The sequence below is a fragment of the Platalea leucorodia genome (genome assembly GCF_965183815.1).
Source record: "Platalea leucorodia genome assembly, chromosome: 4".
NCBI classification, from domain to species: Eukaryota; Metazoa; Chordata; class Aves; order Pelecaniformes; family Threskiornithidae; genus Platalea; species Platalea leucorodia.
In genome coordinates, this window is record NC_138826.1 from 127,002,051 (window position 1) to 127,021,081 (window position 19,031).

Genomic DNA, 19,031 nt, shown 5'->3' on the forward strand with positions numbered 1-19,031 from the left:
GGGGCTTTGGGGGGGATCCCACCTTTGGGGACCCTCCTTGGGGGGGGACCCTCCTTGGGGGGCTTTGGGGGGGGCCTCCTTTGGGGGACCCCTCCTTTGGGGGTCCCTCCTTTGGGGGCCCTTTGGGGGCCCCCCGGCCCGGGCCGAGGGCTGGGGAGCCGCCCCCCCCCCCCCCCCCACCGGTGACGTTTCGGGGTCGGTGTCCCCCCCCCGGGACCCCTTGGGGCCCCCCCGGCCCTGGGGGTGCTGCCACCCCCCAATTTTTTAAATTTTATTTAAAAATAAAATTATTATTATTATTATTATTATTATTATTATTATTGTTATTCAATAATTCAATAATTCAATAATAATAAATCAATAATAACATCGATAGTATCAATATCCGTAATTAATATCAATAAATATTAATATCAATAATACCACTAACAATAATATCATCAATAGTAATAGCAATATCAAGAATACCAATAATTAATAACAAATATCAGTAATACCAATAATAATATCAATAATAATAGCGGTACTATAAATACCAATAATTAATAACAATAAATAATAATATCAAGAATAGCAATAATAATATCAATAATATCAACAATACCAATAATTAATAACAATAAATAGCAATACCAAGAATAATACCAATAATTAATCATAATAAATAATACCAACAATAACAGTAGTAGAAAAAGAGGGGGGTGGGAGCCCGGGGGTCCCCCGGGTCCCAGTGCCCCCCCCCCCCCCGAGTCCCCGCTGGCCCCCCCCGGGTCCCACTGGCCCCCCCCCGGCTCCCGGTGGTCCCCCCGGTCCCGGTGCCCCCCCCCGAGTCCCACTGGCCCCCCCCGGCTCCCGCTGGCCCCCCCAAGTCCCGGTGGCCCCCCCCGGCTCCCGGTGGCCCCCCCGGCTCCCGCTGGCCCCCCCGGCTCCCGGTGGCCCCCCCGGCTCCCGCTGGCCCTAGCAGGCGGGGCGGCCGCCCAGGCGCGCGGCGATGGCGTCCAGGCACCCGCGGAGCCGCGCCAGGGCCAGCCCGGCCACCGTGTGTGCGGCGAGTGGGCCAGCGGCTCGGGGGGGCGGGGGGGGGCGCGGCGGGGGGGCGCGGGGCGGCGGGCAGCCCAGGCGGGCGGCCAGGGTGGCCAGCAGGCTGCGCAGGTTCTCCCACGTCGTTGGCGATCTGGGCCAGCGGCAGTTGCCCGCGGCCAGCTCGCCCAGCAGGCGCTGGAAGAGCTGGAGGCGGTGGCCCATGGCCCCCAGCCCCTCGGGGGCCCCCTCCCCCGGCAGCGCCTCCAGCCCGCTGATCCGCAGGCTCGGGGGGGGGCGGCTGGGGGGCGAGGGGGGGTCAGGACAGGACTGGGGACCCCCCAGCCGTGGGGACCCCCCCCCGGGACCCCCCCAACCCCACCCCAGCGTGGGGACCCCCCCCGGGACCCCCCGGGACCCCCTAGGGACCCCCCAGCCGTGGGGACCCCCCCCCCGGGACCCCCCAACCCCACCCAGCCGTGGGGACCCCCCCCGGGACCCCCTAGGGGACCCCCCAGCCGTGGGGACCCCCCCCGGGACCCCCCAACCCCACCCAGCGTGGGGACCCCCCCCCGGGACCCCCTAGGGACCCCCCAGCCGTGGGGACCCCCCCCCGGGACCCCCCCCCCCCCATTTGGACATGGGGACCCCCCAGTTGGGGCACAGAGACCCCCCCCAACCCCACCCAGCTGTGGGGACCCCCCCCGGGACCCCCCCGCATCCCTTGGGGCACAGGGTCCCCCCCCCCCCATGGGCACCCATCCCTGGGGACCCCCCCATTTAGGGCACAGCCCCCCCCGCCACCCCGGGGACCCCCAGGGTCCCAGTGCCCCCCCCCCCCGTGGGTGACAGGGGACACGGCCGCCATCCCGGGGTGCCCCAGGGTCCCAATGCCCCCCCCCCCCCCCGGGCCCCCCAGGGTCCCAGTGCCCCCCCCCGCAACCCCCAGGGTCCCAGTGCCCCCCCCCCCCCGGGCCCCCCAGGGTCCCAGTGCCCCCCCCCCGCACCCCCCAGGGTCCCAGTGGCCCCCCCCCCCCCCCAGGCCCCCCCAGGGTCCCAGTGCCCCCCCGCCCCCCCCCAGGGGCCTCGCCTGCAGCTGCTGGGATGCGGGCGCCCAGGGTCCGGGCCAGCGCCACGCCGTCGGCCTGCACCTTCTCCAGCCGGACCGGGTGGCCCCCCGGCCAGCGGTAGCCACAGCCACAGAGCCCCCCACAGGGCCACGCCGGGCCCCCGCATCCCGCCGGGCTCTGCGCGGGGCGCAGGTGGCAGCGGGGACGCGACGAGCCCCCAAAATGTCCCCCCCCCCGAGGCCACCCCGGGGCGGGGGTCCCGCTTCCCGCCGGGACGGGCCCAGGGCCACGGGCCCCGGGTCCTCGTCGCCGTGCCACCGCGCCGCCGCGGCCTCGCCGGCACATGGCCCCGCTGGCCCGTGGCCCCGCCGGCACATGGCCCGTGGCCCCGCCGGCACATGGCCCCGCGGCCGTGCCCCGTCGCCTTCCCGGAGCCGCCCTGTCGCAACCCTCGCCCCGGCCGTGACCGTGGCCGTGGCCGTGGCCACCGAGCCCTGGGGACAAGGTGGCCGAGGAGGGGACATCGGCGGGCCCGGGTGGCCCCGCTCCCCGGGGACCCCCATCCCCCCCGTCCCCCATGAGAGAGGGGAGCGTGGGCAGCGGGGGACGGCACGTGTCACCGGGGGGACAGGGGGGGACAGGGGGACACGGGGGGACACAGGGGGGACACGGGGGGACACAGGGGGATATGGGGATGGGGGGACATGGGAACATGGGGGGACATGGGGATGGGGGGACACAGGGACACGGGGTGACACAGGAGGGACACAGGGGGACATGGGGGGGGACAGGGGGGGACACAGGGACATGGGGGGACACAGGAGGGACATGGGGGGGTCAGGGGGACGGGGGGACACAGGGACATGGGGGGACACAGGGGGATGGGGGGACACGGGGACACAGGGAACATGGGGGGACGAGGGGGACATGGGGATGGGGGGACACGGGGACATGGGGTGACACAGGAGGGACACAGGGGGACATGGGGGGGGACAGGGGGGGACACAGGGACATGGGGGGACACAGGGGGATATGGGGATGGGGGGACACGGGGACACAGGCAACATGGGGGGACATGAGGGGGACATGGGGATGGGGGGACACAGGGACACGGGGTGACACAGGGTGACAAAGGAGGGACACAGAGGGACATGGGGGACACGGGGGAGACGGGGGGACATGGGGGGACAAGGGGACATGGGGGGACACGGGGGGATGGGGGGACACGGGGACATGACGGGGACATGAGGATGGGGGGACACGGGGACACACGGGGGACACAGGGACACGGGGGGACATGGGGGGACACGGGGACACAGGGGGACATGGGGACACGGGGGGACACGGGGACACGGGAGGGGACAGGGCGTCACAGGGGGACATGGGGGGACATGGGGGGACATGGGGACACGGGGACATGGGGACGTGGGGACGGGGTCACGGGGACAGGGGGACACGGGGGGACATGGGGACACGGGAGGGGACATGGGGACACGGGGGGACACGGGGGCTCCCACCACTCACCGGGGACTCGCAGCCGCTCGCTGAGCCTGGGGGGAGAGGGTCGGTGGCGGGGGGACGCGGGGACATCGGCCGGGACCCCCCGTGGCACCCCCGTGTCACCCCCCCGTGTCACCCCCCCGTGTCACCCCCGTGTCACCCCCCCGCTCGGGCACCCCCGGCGCTGGGGGCCGCGGCCGGTGGCAACTATGGCCTGGCCACCGCTGGCCACCCGGGGCGGGTGGCAAGTGACCTTGGGGAGCCGCTGGCCCGGGGTAGGGGGCGAGGGGGGGGGGCCGGGGTGGGGGGGTCCCATGGGGGGGCGCTGGGGAAGGGGGGGTCCCGAGGCAGGGGGGTCCCTGGGGGGGGGTCCCAGGGAAGGGGGGTCCCGTGGGGGGGGGGGTCCCCGGCGTGGGGGGGTCCCTGGGGTGGGGGGGTCCCCAGGAGAAGGGGGGTCCCGGGGCAGGGGGTCCCTGGGGTGGGGGTCCCGGGGGGGCCGGGGGGTCCCGCGGCGGGGGGGTCCGGGGGTCCCGGGGCTCCGGGGCCCCGCTTACCTGGGCCGCCCCGTGGCTCCCGTCCGGTCGCGGCGGTGGCCCCATGGCCGCTGCCCCCCTTTATAGCGGAGCGGGGCCCTGGCGCAACGCCGCTGCCCGCCCCCGCCCGCCCCCGGCCCGCGGCGCCCGGTCCGGCCGGCTGTCCGTCCGTCCGGCTGGCTGTGGGTCAGGCTGTCCGGCCGGCCGGCCGTCCGGCTGGCTGTGGGTCAGGCTGTCCGGCCGGCTGTCCGTCCGTCCGGCTGGCTGGCTGTGGGTCAGGCTGTCCGTCCGTCCGGCCGTCCGGCTGGCTGTGGGTCAGGCTGTCCGGCCGGCCGTCTGTCCAGCTGTGGGTCAGGCTGCCTGTCTGACCGGCCGGCCGGCCGGCTGTGGGTCAGGCTGTCCGGCCGTCCAGCCATCCGTCTGTCCGGCCGTGGGTCAGGCTGTCCATCCGTCCAGCCAGCTGTCTGGCTGTCCAGCTGTGGGTCAGGCTGTCTGTCCGTCCGTCCATCCGTCTGGCTGTCCGGCTGTCTGGCCATGGGTCAGGCTGTCCAGCTGTCCTTCCGTCTGCCCGTCTGTCCAGCCGTGGGTCAGTCTGGCCGGCTGTCCATCAGTCTGTCCGGCTGTGGGTCAGGCTGTCCGTCGGTCTGTCCGGCTGTGGGTCAGGCTGTCCATCAGTCTGTCGGGCTGTGGGTCAGGCTGTCCGTCGGTCTGTCCGGCCGGCGGTTGGGTCCCGGGCCCGGGGGGTCGGAGGGGGCGCAGGGGATGCGCTGCCCGGGGGGCAGAGCCCGGGGGGCCCCGAGAGCCTGGGGCCCCCGCACACGGACGGGTCTGGGGGGGCACCCCCACCCACGGCTGCCCCACAGCCTGACCCACAGCGTGACCCACAGCCCACCCCACGGCCTGACCCACAGCGTGACCCACAGCGTGACCCACAGCCCACCCCACAGCCCGACCCACGGCTGCCCCACAGCCCACACCATGGCTTGACCCACAGCCTGTCCCATAGCCTGACCCACAGCTGCCCCATGGCCTGCCCCACGGCGTGACCCACAGCCTGCCCCACGGCCTGCTCCACAGTGTGACCCACGGCCTGCCCCACGGCGTGACCCACGGCCTGCCCCCCATCCCGCCCCACGGCCCAGCCGCGCTCCCCCCGCGCATACGTGCCCCGGCGGCGCGCGGCCGCCGCCCGTGTGCGGGGTGACACATCCGCCACGCCAGCGCGTGCACGCCCGCACACGCGCCCGGCGCCGGGGGCCTCACGGGGGGGGGCGTGGGGTGGGGACCCCACCCGGGCCGGGGGCACCCGCAGCACCCCGAGCCCTGGGGGGGGGGGGGACCCCTGCGCGCCCCCCTGCGCCCCCGCACCCCGGGCTGGGCCCCCCCGCTGCGGGTGCGGGCAGGGGCGCGGGCAGGGGCGCGTGCGGCCGTGCACAGGCAGCAGGGTGCGCGCACAGCTGGGTGCCCGCAGGCCTCTGGGGGACCACCCCCCCCCCCGCCCCCCCCCCAGGCAGAGGCACATCTGGGCAGATGTGGCTCCGCGCCCGGGCGGGCGCCTGGGTGCAGCTGTGGCCGTGGGCACAGCTGGGCACGCGCACGGCGGGGCACGCGCAGCTGGGCACACGCACAGCTGGATACGTGCACGGCGGGGCACGCGCACCCGGGCGCACGCACATCTGGGCGCACGCGCACCTGGATACGTGCACACCCGGGCACACAAACATCTGGATACACGCACACCTGGGCACACGCACGTCGGCACGCGCACATCTGGGCACGCACATCTGGATACGTGCACACCCGGGCATGGGCACAGCTGGGTGTGCGCACACCTGGGCGCACGCACATCTGGATGCACGCACCACTGCGCATGTGCACATCTGGATGCAACGCGCACGTGGGCACACGCACACCTGGGCACGTGGACACCTGGGCACACAAACATCTGGATACAGGCACCCCCGGGCATGGGCACATCTGGGCGCACACGCACATCTGGATACAGGCACCCCCGGGTGCACGCACAGCTGGGCACGCACAGGTGTGGCCACGTGCACCCCTGGATACGCGCACCCCTGGATGCGTGCACACCTGGATACACGCACATCTGGGCACGCGCACATCTGGGCGCACGCACCCGTGTCCACACGCGCCGGTGCAAGCGCTGACCGGGCCCCCGCCCCCACCCGCGTCCCCGGGCCGGCGCAGGACCGGGGGTGCCAGGACCCCCCCCACCCCCGCGCCCCAAACCGCGGGCACCCGGGCGCTCAGCACCCCCCGCCGCCATCCTGCCCGCAGCTGGGCGCCAGCGTCCCCGCGCCATCGCTCCCGGCCAGGTGCCACCGTGGGCCACCCGGCCGGCGCCCAGGCTTGCCCGCGGCCTCCCCGCGGTGCCGCCGCACCCGGCCTTCACCCGGGGAAACTGAGGCCCAGGGAGGGGCCGCCATGGCTGCGCGCCGCCGCGGCGGCAAGGCCCGGCGCGGGGTCCGGGCACCCCAGGCCCCCGCAGCGAGTGGGTCCCCACGCCCCGCTGTCCCCCGCTGTCCCCCGCTGTCCCGCCGGGTGCCACCGCCGGCACCGCGCAGGGTGGGGACAGAGCCGGGGTGGCACCGGGGGAGCGGGGCGCCGGGGGGGGACGTCCCCGCGGGCAGAGGGTGGCTGATGTCCCCACCGCGTCCCTGTCACCCTTCCTGGCCGAGGGTGGGCGGCCGAGGAGCGCCGTACGTGCCGCGGCACCCCGATGCCCTGTGGCACCCCAATGCCCTGTGGCACCCCGATGCGCCGTGGCACCCCCAAACCCAGCGTGTGGCCCCGTGGGTGCCCCCAGCCCCCCCGGGGTGGCCGGGGTGGGGGTCAGGGTGCCCAGCAGCGGCTCCCTGGGCCGCGGGGCCGTCACCGCGCCGGCCGGGAGGGTGCCGGTGGCCGGGGCGTGGGTGGCCAGTGGCCGGGGCGTGGGTGGCCCGAGCCGGGCAAACGTTGCCCCAGCCCCGCCAGGAGCGGGCAGCTGCCGGCAGGGCCCCGCGCGGCCACCGCGGGGACGCCGATGGCGAGTGGCTGCCTGGTGGCTGTCACCGTGCCCTGGCCCTCCCTGCCGCCAGCGACGCTCGGGTCCCCAAGCCCTGTCCCCCCGCAGCCGCCATTGCTCCTGTCCCCATTCCTGTCCCCATCCCTGTCCCCATCCCTGTCCCTGTCCCCCCCCAGCCGGCACCGCCCCCGCTCACGTCCCCAGTCCCCATCGTGTCCCCACTGGGCCACCTGCCCGGGCCACTGGGAGCCACGGGGGGACGGGGCTGCAGGGAGGGGGGGCACGGCCCCCACCCCCACCCGGACTGGGAGCGCTGGGAACTCGCTGTGCTGGGAACCAGGGACGCTAAGGGCACCTGGACTGGGAGCACTGGGAGCTTGCTGTGCTGGCAACCGGGGACGCGCTGGGCACCTGGACTGGGACCACTGGGAACTTGCTGTGCTGGGAGCCGGGGACACTAAGGGCACCCAGACTGGGAGCACTGGGAACTCTCTGTGCTGGGAGCTGGGGACATGATGAGCACCCGGACTGGGAGCACTGGGAAGACGCGGGCACCGAACATGGCAATCAGAGGGTGTCACTGGGGCGGGTGCCATCCGGGGGGGACGCAGCGCGATCGATCCTGGTGCCGTCGCTGCACGAACCGCGGAGCAGCGATCTCGGAGCCGCGCCGCCATCCCATAATTTGCTCATTGAGCTGCCGCCAGCCCGCAGCAACGCCGGGGATGGGGTGGCAGGAGGGGCCCAGGGCCTGGGGACGCGGGGACAGGGACCTGGTGGCACTGAGGGGCTGCTCCCAGCGCGGGGCCTCTGGGGGGGGGGGGGGGGGTGTGCGCCTGTGTGCGTGCAGTGGGGTTGCACAGCCCTGTGTGCGCGCTCCAGGGTTGCACAGCCCTGTGTGCGCGCTCCGGGGTTGCACAGCCCTGTGTACATGCAGTGGGGTTGCACACCTGTGTGCACACTCTGGAGTTGCACAGCCCTGTGTGCACACTCTGGGGTTGCACAGCCCTGTGTACATGCAGTGGGATTGCACGCTCTGGAGTTGCACAGCCCTGTGTGCACACTCTGGGGTTGCACAGCCCTGTGTACATGCAGTGGGGTTGCACACCTGTGTGCACACTCTGGGGTTGCACAGCCCTGTGTGCATGCAGTGGGGTTGCACAGCCCTGTGCACGCTCCAGGGTTGCACGCTCTGGGGTTGCACAGCCCTGTGTGCACGCTCTGGGGTTGCACACCTGTGTGCACACTCTGGGGTTGCACAGCCCTGTGTGCGTGCAGTGGGGTTGCCCAGCCCTGTGCACGCTCTGGGGTTGCACAACTGTGTGCACACTCTAGGGCTGAACAGCCCTGTGTGCACGCTCTGGGATTGTGCACCTGTGTGCATGCTCTGGGGCTGCACCCTTGTGCACGCTCCGGGGTTGCACGCTCTGGGATTGCACAGCCCTGTGTACATGCAGTGGGGTTGTACAGCCCTGTGCACGCTCTGGGGTTGAACGCTCCAGGGTTGCACAGCCCTGTGTGCACGCTCTGGGGTTGCACAGCTCTATGCATGCTCTGGGGTTGCACGCTCCGGGGTTGCACGCTCCGGGGTTGCACAGCCCTGTGCACGCTCGCCGTGCTGGCCAGGGCTGGGACAGAGTTCATTTTCTCCCTGCTGTTCTGCATTTGCGCTGGAGCCGCTGATCCCCGGGGGTGTTTGGTTCCTGCCCAGCAGCGCCCGCGCAGCGGCGGGGCCTCTTCTGCTCCCACCCCACCCCACCAGTGCTCGTTAGCAACTGGGACCATTCTGATACCAGCGCCCGGGCATCGCTGCTGTACTGGGCAGGCTGGAACCCGGGGGTGACCCCGAGTGGACGCGCCTGTGACCCGGGGGTGAGCCCACGCCAGAGCAGGACACCCCGAAGCGGCTGCGGCCGTGGATGAGCCCACGCCGGAGCAGGTCTGTCCGGCAGCGTCTGTGGCTGTGGTTATGGCCGTGCCGCGGCAGGTCTGGCTCTGATGGGGCTGTGGCCCAAGGCGACGGCCACGCTGGAGGAGGGACACCTGGAAGCATCCGTGGCGGCGGATAAGTTCCTGCTGGAGCTGCTCGAAGCGTGCGGCCGTGGGTAAGCCCACGCCAGAGCGGGTACGCCCCGGAGGGCCTGCAGCCATGGCTGAGGCCACGCCGGAGCAGGAGCACCTCCAAGCAACCGGGGCTGTGGCCATGTCCATGCCGCAGCAGGTACAGGCCTGGAGAGAGACCGTGGCTGATGGCCACGGCTCCCCCATGGAGCGGGTACGCCCCGGAGGGCCTGCAGCCTGGGGGCAAGTCCGAGCCGGCGCGGGGGCCGGGGAGGAGCTCGCTGCGGCGTTAAACCCCGTGGTCTGGCACAAAGGGCGCAGGGGCGGCGACTGGAGTGGCAACGCCTTTAAATCGTTGTAATCCAGGATCTGAGTTGCATCCTATGGGAATTCCCATAGCAGGACCGACCCGAGGCGGCGGCGGCGAAGCCTCACAAGCCGCAGGGCAAGCGCAGCCGTGACCCGGCCTGCGCCGGCTTCGGAGCCCAGTAACGCCCCGCGAGGCAGCACCGCGCCTGTCCTGAGCGGCCTCCGTCGCAGCCGGGGCCCGAAGTCAGGGACGAAACGAACTCAGTGGACGTTTCGGGATGTTTTATGCCCATTTCACAGGACCGGTCCGCCAAGGCCGGGAAGGGGGGTGGGTAACGAGGCCGTACTGGGGAGAGCGGGCCACGACGCTCACACGGGAAGCCCTGGGAGGCCAAAGCGCCCCGGGAGGTGGCCGTGCCCGGCCTGGCCACGGCTGAGCACACGGTGGCCGCGGTCCCTCCCATCGGTGGCTCCGAGCTGGCGGGCCCCATCCGGACGGGAGCTGTCGCCCCGTGGTGACGTGCAGCCGCTCTGCCAGGCGAGCGGGGTGCCCGAAGGGTGCTGGCACCCCCAAGTCCCCCCGCTGCCCCAGGACCCCCTTCCCCACCCTGGGAGGGAAACGGCTCCTCGCCCGCGTGGCACCGGCTCGGCGTCCCCACCGCAGCCCCGGTGCCATCACCCCCCACCCCGGCAACAACCGGGGGGGCCCGGCCGTGCCGGGGAGCGGGGTGGCTTTGTGCCCCCCCATTTCTGGCCCCAGCCTGGGGCGAGGGGGGATGTTGGCGTCCCCCCAGCCCCTCGGCCCCCCCCCCCCGCTTACCTGGGCTGCGGCTGCCCCCGGGCCTCCCCGCTGCTTCGATCCCTCGCGGATACTTTTTGGGGTAAGGGCTTCCTGACTGCTGGCGGGAGGAACAGCAAGCCCAGACCGCAAAAAGACCCGAGAGAGACAGGGCCGGCGCGGCGGCACGCGCGGCGGCGGGAGGCGAGGAGGAGGGACGGACGCCGGGGACGCGGGGACGCCGGGGATGGGTCCTGCGGTGGGACCCCCCGCCGGCCCCAGGCTGTCCCCTGCACCGGGGGGGTGACGGTGGCCGGTGTCACCCGTCTGCCCAGCGCACGCTGCCACCACCCCCCCCCCGCCGGCACGGGGACGCGTCAGCCCCACGCGTGCGGCGCAGGCGCCCGTGGGAGATGGGGGGACCCTCGCCGCGGGTCCCCGGAGCACCCCGGCCCCCAGCACCCTGCCCGGGCTGGGGGTCCCCGTGCTCCCCAGTCCCTCGTGCCGGGAGCTGGGGCGCCTGGGCCCTCGGGTGACGCTGGTACCGCCGGAGCTGCGCAGACCAGGGGACGCAGCCCTGACCGGGGGGGGACGTGGCACAGAGCGACGGGGACGTGGCACAGCCCGGCCAAAGCCCAGGCAGGAGCAGCCCCTGCCTGCACAGGGTCCCTGCCTGCAGGCAGGGAAGCGCAGGATCCCATCAGCCGCAGGATCCCACCGGCCGCGGGCAGGGAAGCGCGGGATCCCGTCGGCCACGGGCAGGGAAGCGCGGGATCCCACCGGCCGCGGGCAGGGAAGCGCGGGATCCCGTCGGCCGCGGGCAGGGAAGCGCGGGATCCTGTCTTGGACAGGGTTTTGCTGGTGGAAGACGCTCGCCGGCTGCTGCAAGCCCAGGACAAGCCGCGATCCGCGGCGACCCACGCCGCCGCTTCCCATCGGCGGCGAGCAGGGTGCTCCCAAATCCCCGCCGTTGTCCCGCACCGGGCATCGCCGACACCGACGCCGGCTCCTTTTCCTCGGCTCCTGGAAAACCCAGCCGGGCCCGGGGAGAGCGGCAGCAGCCAGCAGGAACAGCCGGTGCTTGGCGTCACCGCAGGCCACCGGGTTTCACCATCCTCCGGCTCCGTGAGGCCGCTGCTGACCAACGAGCCCGGCCGCGGCGGCGGTGGAGCGAAGGCCGGTGAGCGCAGCCCAAATTCCCGCCTCTCCGAGCTGTGTCCCGCGGCTGGACGAGGCCGTGGCTCCGTGGCCGGGCGGTGTCGGTGCCTCCGGGCTCGATTTGGCTCTCGGGAGAGATGTCGGAGGTTTTGAGGGTACCGGTGGCTTCTGCTGGTCCCGGCGGCGGGGAGCACCGGCGGCGGCAGGGCAGGAGAGACCCCGCGGCAGCACCGCCGCTGCCGCCCACGGCACGGGGCTGCTGCAGGGGACGAGCGGGGAAAGCGGCTCCCGGAGCCACGGCGAGGCAGCCCGGCTCCTCACCGCGTGTCCCCCCCCGCGCTAGGGCGTCACCGTCCCTGCCGGCAACGCGCGCACCGCTTCTCCGTCCCACCGTCGGCTCTGTCCCATCACCTCCATCCCACCGTCGGCTCCATCCCCCCGTCGCCTCCATCCCCCTGTCACCTCCATCCCCCTGTCACCTCCATCCCACCGTCGGCTCCATCCCCCCGTCGCCTCCATCCCACCGTCGCCTCCATCCCCCCGTCACCTCCATCCCACCGTCACCTCCATCCCCCCGTCACCTCCATCCCCCCGTCACCTCCATCCCACCGTCTCCATCCCCCCGTCACCTCCATCCCACTGTTGTCTCCATCCCCCCGTCGCCTCCATCCCACCGTCGCCCTCATCGCACCGTTGTCTCCATCCCCCCACCATCCCCATCCCACCATCGCCTCCGTCCCGCCGTCCCCTGGCCCTGTCGCCCTCCGGCAGCCCCGCCACGCAGGGTGACGGGGAAGGTGACACGTTGCAGGGCAGGTGACACCGTCCCTGCGTCCCCCCGCGCGGCGGGGCCGGGGCGGGCGATGCCGCTGAAGCCGTGGCGTCGCCCCGTTCCCGATTGATTTGCCAGCCGCCCGGTTCCAGGCCGGCGGAGGCCGGGGGGACGCTGCCGGGCTCTGCCGGCTCTGCCGGAGGTCCCCGGCCCGCGGCGGGAGGTGGCGAAGCCACCGCTCCCCGGTCACCCCCGCTCCCGGTTTGGGGACTCCCCAAAACTCGGTTTGGGGGGACGGGGGGGACGTCCCCCTCTGTGGCGGTGGCAAGCCGTGCCCGGCACCGCGCCTGCTCCAGAGCCGTGCCGGGAGGGCGAGGGGATGGCTGACGCTCGCCGGGACCCATGGGTGCCCTCGCTGGGTGCCGCCGGCGCACCCGGCATCCCCGCACCCTCCCCTGGGGAGCGGGGCCCGATCCTGCCCCGCCGCCCGCCCCAGCCGGCGGCGCGGTGGGGACCCCGGGCCCGCCAGCACCCAGCCCCCCCCCGCTGGGCACCCAGGGGTGGGCGCGGGCGAGCCGGCGGGCGAGCGTGCCCGTGCCGGTGGCGTGCGCGGCACAGACCTTTCTAGATGGCCGCCGGGCTCGCGGGCCGCTTTGGGGGCCTGGTGGCTCCTCCGGCACCTCAGCGGCGTGGGGAGGGGGCTGCCCCCCCCCGCACCCCCCGCGTCCCCCCCGCCGCTCGCTGGGACCCCCCGGGGTGGCGGGGGCCGGGGGGGGGGGGGCACCGCGGGGGGGGGGGGCAGGGAGGCGGGGGGGGGGGCACCCGGGGCTTTGCGGGGGGGGGTCCCCAGGTTGGGGGGGGGCGCAGGGGGGCGCAGGGGGGAGGGGGCGGCCGCGGGGCGGGGGGGGGGACGGGGGGGGGTCCTGGGTGGCCCCGGGATGCGGGGCACCGGGGGGGGGGGCTCGGGGTGCGGGGGGGGTCCCGGGGCGCTGGGGGGGGGGGTCCCGGGGTGCAGCGGATCCCTGGGGCGCCGTGGCGGGGTTTCCCCCCCCCCATGTGCGTGGGGGGGTCCCGGGGGTCCCGGGCCGGGCGGGGGGGGGAGCGGGCACCCCCGGGCGCTGCGGGGGGGGGGTCCTGCGGGGCGGGGGGGGGGGAGCCCCGGGGGGGGAGCGGGGTTTGGGGGGGCGGGGGGACCCCGGAGCCCCCCCCCCCCCCCCCCCCGTTCCTACCTGCGGCTGCCACCGCGCTGCGCCGGGTGCGGGGGGGCGGGGGGGGGCGGGGGGGGGGGGCGGCGCGCGGCGGCGCGAGCCCTGGCGGCGGCGATTGACCCGCATTGACGTCACTGCGTCATCAGGGTTCCCCTGGAAACACGCGCGAGCTAAAAATAGCCACGGGGGGGGGGGGGGGAGGGGGAGCGGCCCCCCCCGCCCCCGCCGTCTGCCGCTATTCTGGGGATGGAAGGGACAGAAATAGGCACGGGGACACCAACACCCCCCCGGGGACACCGCCACCCCCCCGAGACACCGGTACCCCCGGGGACACCGGTACCCCCCCGGGGACACCGGTACCCCCGGGGACACCGCCACCCCCCCCGGGGACACCGCCACCCCCCCGGGGACACCGCCACCCCCCCGAGACACCGGTACCCCCGGGGACACCGCCACCCCCCCGGGGACACCGCCCCCGACGCCCCCGTCTGGGCACCCGCGTCCCCCCCGGGGGGGCACCGTGGGCGGGGGGAGGCCTGGGGACAGGGGGACAGCGGGACATGGGGACACTGGGGACAGCGGGACATGGGGACACCGAGACGTGGGGACACCGGGATGCTGGACACCAGGACACAGGGGACACTGGGGACACTGGGATGTGGGGACACTGGGACATGGGGACATGGGGACATTGGGGACACCAGGACATGGGGACACTGGGACATGGGGACATGGGGACATTGGGGACGCCAGGACATAGGGACATGGGGATACTGGGGACACTGGGACATGGGGACACTGGGACATGGGGATACTGGGGACACTGGGGACACTGGGACATGGGGACACCGGGACATGGGGACATGGGGACATGGGGACACTGGGACATGGGGACACTGGGACGTGGGGACACGGGGTCATTGGGGACACCAGGACACAGGGACATGGGGACACTGGGGACACTGGGACATGGGGATACTGGGGACACTGGGACATGGGGACACTGGGATGTGGGGATACTGGGGACACTGGGGACACCGGGACATGGGGACACTGGGACGTGGGGACACTGGGGACACCAGGACTTGGGGACACCAGGACATGGGGACACTGGGACTCAGGGACACCGGGCCCTGGGGCGCGGGAGCGCCCCGCCCCCCCCGAGCCCCGCCCACCCGGGAGCCCCCCCGCACACACACGCACTGTGCACGCACGCAGAGCGCACAGCACCCCGGTGTGTGCACACATTGCACGCACGCTGCACACACGCACGCGTGTGCACACCCCCTGCACACACACGCACTGTGCACGCACGCAGAGCGCACAGCACCCCGTTGTGTGTGCACACATTGCACGCACGCTGCACACACGCGTGTGCACACCCCCTGCACACACACGCACTGTGCACGCACGCAGAGCGCACAGCACCCCGGTGTGTGTGCACACATTGCACGCACGCTGCACACACGCGTGTGCACACCCCCTGCACACACACGCACTGTGCACGCACGCAGAGCACACAGCACCCCGGTGTGTGCGCACACATTGCACGCACGCTGCACACACGCGTGTGCACACCCCCCGCACACACACGCACTGTGCACGCACGCAGAGCGCACAGCACCCCGGTGTGTGTGCACACATTGCACGCACGCTGCACACACGCACGTGTGCACACCCCCTGCACACACACGCACTGTGCACGCACACAGAGCGCACAGCACCCCGTTGTGTGTGCACACATTGCACGCACGCTGCACACACGCACGCGTGTGCACACCCCTGCACACACACGCACTGTGCACGCACGCAGAGCGCACAGCACCCCGGTGTGTGTGCACACATTGCACGCACGCTGCACACACACACGCGTGTGCACACCCCCTGCACACACACGCACTGTGCACGCACGCAGAGCGCACAGCACCCCGGTGTGTGTGCACACATTGCACGCACGCTGCACACACGCGTGTGCACACCCCCTGCACACACACGCACTGTGCACGCACGCAGAGCGCACAGCACCCCGGTGTGTGTGCACACATTGCACGCACGCTGCACACACGCGTGTGCACACCCCCTGCACACACACGCACTGTGCACGCACGCAGAGCACACAGCACCCCGGTGTGTGCGCACACATTGCACGCACGCTGCACACACACGTGTGCACACCCCCTGCACACACACGCACTGTGCACGCACGCAGAGCGCACAGCACCCCGTTGTGTGTGCACACATTGCACGCACGCTGCACACACACACGCGTGTGCACACCCCTGCACACACACGCACTGTGCACGCACGCAGAGCGCACAGCACCCCGGTGTGTGCGCACACATTGCACGCACGCTGCACACACGCACGCGTGTGCACACCCCCCGCACACACACGCACTGTGCACGCACGCAGAGCGCACAGCACCCCGGTGTGTGTGCACACATTGCACGCACGCTGCACACACACACGCGTGTGCACACCCCCTGCACACACACGCACTGTGCACGCACGCAGAGCGCACAGCACCCCGGTGTGTGCACACATTGCACGCACGCTGCACACACACACGCGTGTGCACACCCCCTGCACACACACGCACTGTGCACGCACGCAGAGCGCACAGCACCCCGGTGTGTGTGCACACATTGCACGCACGCTGCACACACGCGTGTGCACACCCCCTGCACACACACGCACTGTGCACGCACGCAGAGCGCACAGCACCCCGGTGTGTGCGCACACATTGCACGCACGCTGCACACACGCGTGTGCACACCCCCCGCACACACACGCACTGTGCACGCACGCAGAGCGCACAGCACCCCGGTGTGTGCGCACACATTGCACGCACGCTGCACACACACACGTGTGCACACCCCCTGCACACACACGCACTGTGCACGCACGCAGAGCGCACAGCACCCCGTTGTGTGTGCACACATTGCACGCACGCTGCACACACGCACGCGTGTGCACACCCCTGCACACACACGCACTGTGCACGCACGCAGAGCGCACAGCACCCCGGTGTGTGTGCACACATTGCACGCACGCTGCACACACGCACACGTGTGCACACCCCCTGCACACACACGCACTGTGCACGCACGCAGAGCGCACAGCACCCCAGTGTGCGCACACATTGCACGCACGCTGCACACACGCACGTGTGCACACCCCCGCACACACACACACTGTGCACGCACGCAGAGCGCACAGCACCCCAGTGTGTGCACACATTGCACGCACGCTGCACACACACACGCACGTGTGCACGCCCCCTGCACACACACGCACTGTGCACGCACGCAGAGCGCACAGCACCCCGGTGTGTGTGCACACATTGCACACACGCTGCACACACACACGCGTGTGCACACCCCCTGCACACACACGCACTGTGCACGCACGCAGAGCGCACAGCACACACATTGCACGCACGCTGCACACACGCACGCGTGTGCACACCCCCTGCACACACACGCACTGTGCACGCACGCAGAGCGCACAGCACCCACACTGCACGCGCGCACACACACGTGTGTACACACCCGCGTGCCCCCCGCCCCCGCCCCGTGCCACGGGGCTCCGCCACGCAGCCGTGTCCCCGCAGCCCCTGTGGCCAGTGACGTCGGGGCGCGGCAGCCTGGCTACCGGGGAGGCCCTGGGGCTAGCCAGGCTGCCGCGTGCCCAGCCAGGCTGCCGCGTGCCCGTGTGGTGGCACCAAATGGGGCCGGCCACCACTTGCCACGGCCGCGGGCCCTGAGCGTGGCCCCCCCTGCCCCCCGACCCGGGGCCGGTGGGGTGACGTGGGGATGGCGGGGTGTACTGGGATGGGGCTGTACTGGGAATGGGCCATGCTGGGATGGGGCCATACTGGGATGGAACTGTACTGGGATGGAACTGTACTGGGATGGGGCTGTGCTGGGATGGGGCTGTGCTGGGAATGGGCCATGCTGGGATGGGGCCATACTGGGATGGAACTGTACTGGGATGGGGCCATACTGGGATGGAACTGTACTGGGATGGGGCCGTGCTGGGGTGGAACTGTACTGGGATGGGGCTGTGCTGGGATGGAACTGTACTGGGATGGGGCTATACTGGGATGGGGCTGTATGGAGATGGGGCTATACTGGGGTGGGGCTGTATCAGGATGGAACTGTGCTGGGATGGGGTTGTGCTGGGATGGGTCTGTACTGGGTTGCATTGTACAGCCCAGCACCACCCAGCACCTCCCAGTACAGCCCAGCACTGCCCAGTGCATCCCAGTCCCACCCAGCACAGCCCAGCACAGCCCCAAGCCAGCGCCTGGTCCCCAGAGCCAGCGCCCCTCCTCTGAGCTCCCAGTTGCCCACTGGGCTGCAACTGGGGGCTCCTCCCGCCCCTGCCAGAGCCCTGGGCCGGGTCCCTGCCGGGGCCGGGCCGCGTCCGTCTGTCCCCCCCGCGCCCTGCCGGGGCCTGGGGCCGGGGCCGGGCCACCCGGGCCCCGCTGGCAGCGAGGACGCGGGGCTGGGGCCGGGGGGACGCGAGAAACCCCACCAGCGCCCAGGGGACGGGAGGGGGACATGGCGTCCCCTGGCTGGTGGCACTGGGGACACTGGGGACACTGGGTCCCCTGCCGTGGAGGGCACTGGTGTCCCCTGGCTGGTGGCACTGGGGATGTTGGGGACACTGGGGACACTGGGTCCCCTGCCGTGGAGGGCACTGGTGTCCCCTGGCTGGTGGCACTGGGTCCCGTGCCATGGAGGGCACTGGTGTCCCCTGGCTGGTGGCACTGGGGATGTTGGGGACACTGGGGACACTGGGTCCCCTGCCGTGGAGGGCACTGGTGTCCCCTGGCTGGTGACACTGGGGACACTGGGGACACTGGGTCCCGTGCCATGGAGGGCACTGGTGTCCCCTGGCTGATGGCACTGGGGATGTTGGGGACACTGGGGACACTGGGTCCCGTGCCGTGGAGGGCACTGGTGTCCCCTGGCTGGTGGCACTGGGGATGTTGGGGACACTGGGGACACTGGGTCCTGTGCCATGGAGGGCACTGGTGTCCCCTGGCTGGTGGCACTGGGGATGTTGGGGACACTGGGGACACTGGGTCCCGTGCCGTGGAGGGCACTGGTGTCCCCTGGCTGGTGGCACTGGGGATGTTGGGGACACACAGTCCCTCTGGCTGATGACACTGGGGACACTGGGGACACTGGGTCCCCTGCTGTGCAGGGCACTGGTGTCCCCTGACTGGTGGCACTGGGGACACTGGGGACACAGGGTCCCCCACTGTGGAGGGCACTGGTGTCCCCTGGCTGGGAACACTGGGGACATTGGGTCCCGTGCCATGGAGGGCACTGGTGACCCCTGGCTGGTGGCACTGGGGACACTGGGGACACTGGGTCCCGTGCTGTGGAGGGCACTGGTGTCCCCTGGCTGATGACACTGGGGACACTGGGTCCCGTGCCATGGAGGGCACTGGTGTCCCCTGGCTGGTGACACTGGGGACACTGGGTCCCGTGCCGTGGAGGACACTGGTGTCCCCTGGCTGGTGGCACTGAGGACACACAGTCCCTGTGGCTGGTGGCACTGGGGACACTGGGGACACTGGGTCC

The 19,031-nt window shown here is 72.0% G+C and overlaps 1 protein-coding gene across 1 annotated transcript; it reads right to left on the reverse strand.

Annotated features, from left to right (window-relative positions):
* Window positions 1-957: 957 nt before the first annotated feature.
* LEP (leptin) lies at window positions 958-2,256 on the reverse strand (the record flags this gene model as incomplete). Its single annotated transcript, XM_082308430.1, is given in 6 exon segments — window positions 958-1,158; window positions 1,160-1,188; window positions 1,191-1,321; window positions 2,106-2,122; window positions 2,124-2,198; window positions 2,200-2,256. Coding segments are annotated over 6 exon segments (510 nt in total).
* Window positions 2,257-19,031: the final 16,775 nt, after the last annotated feature.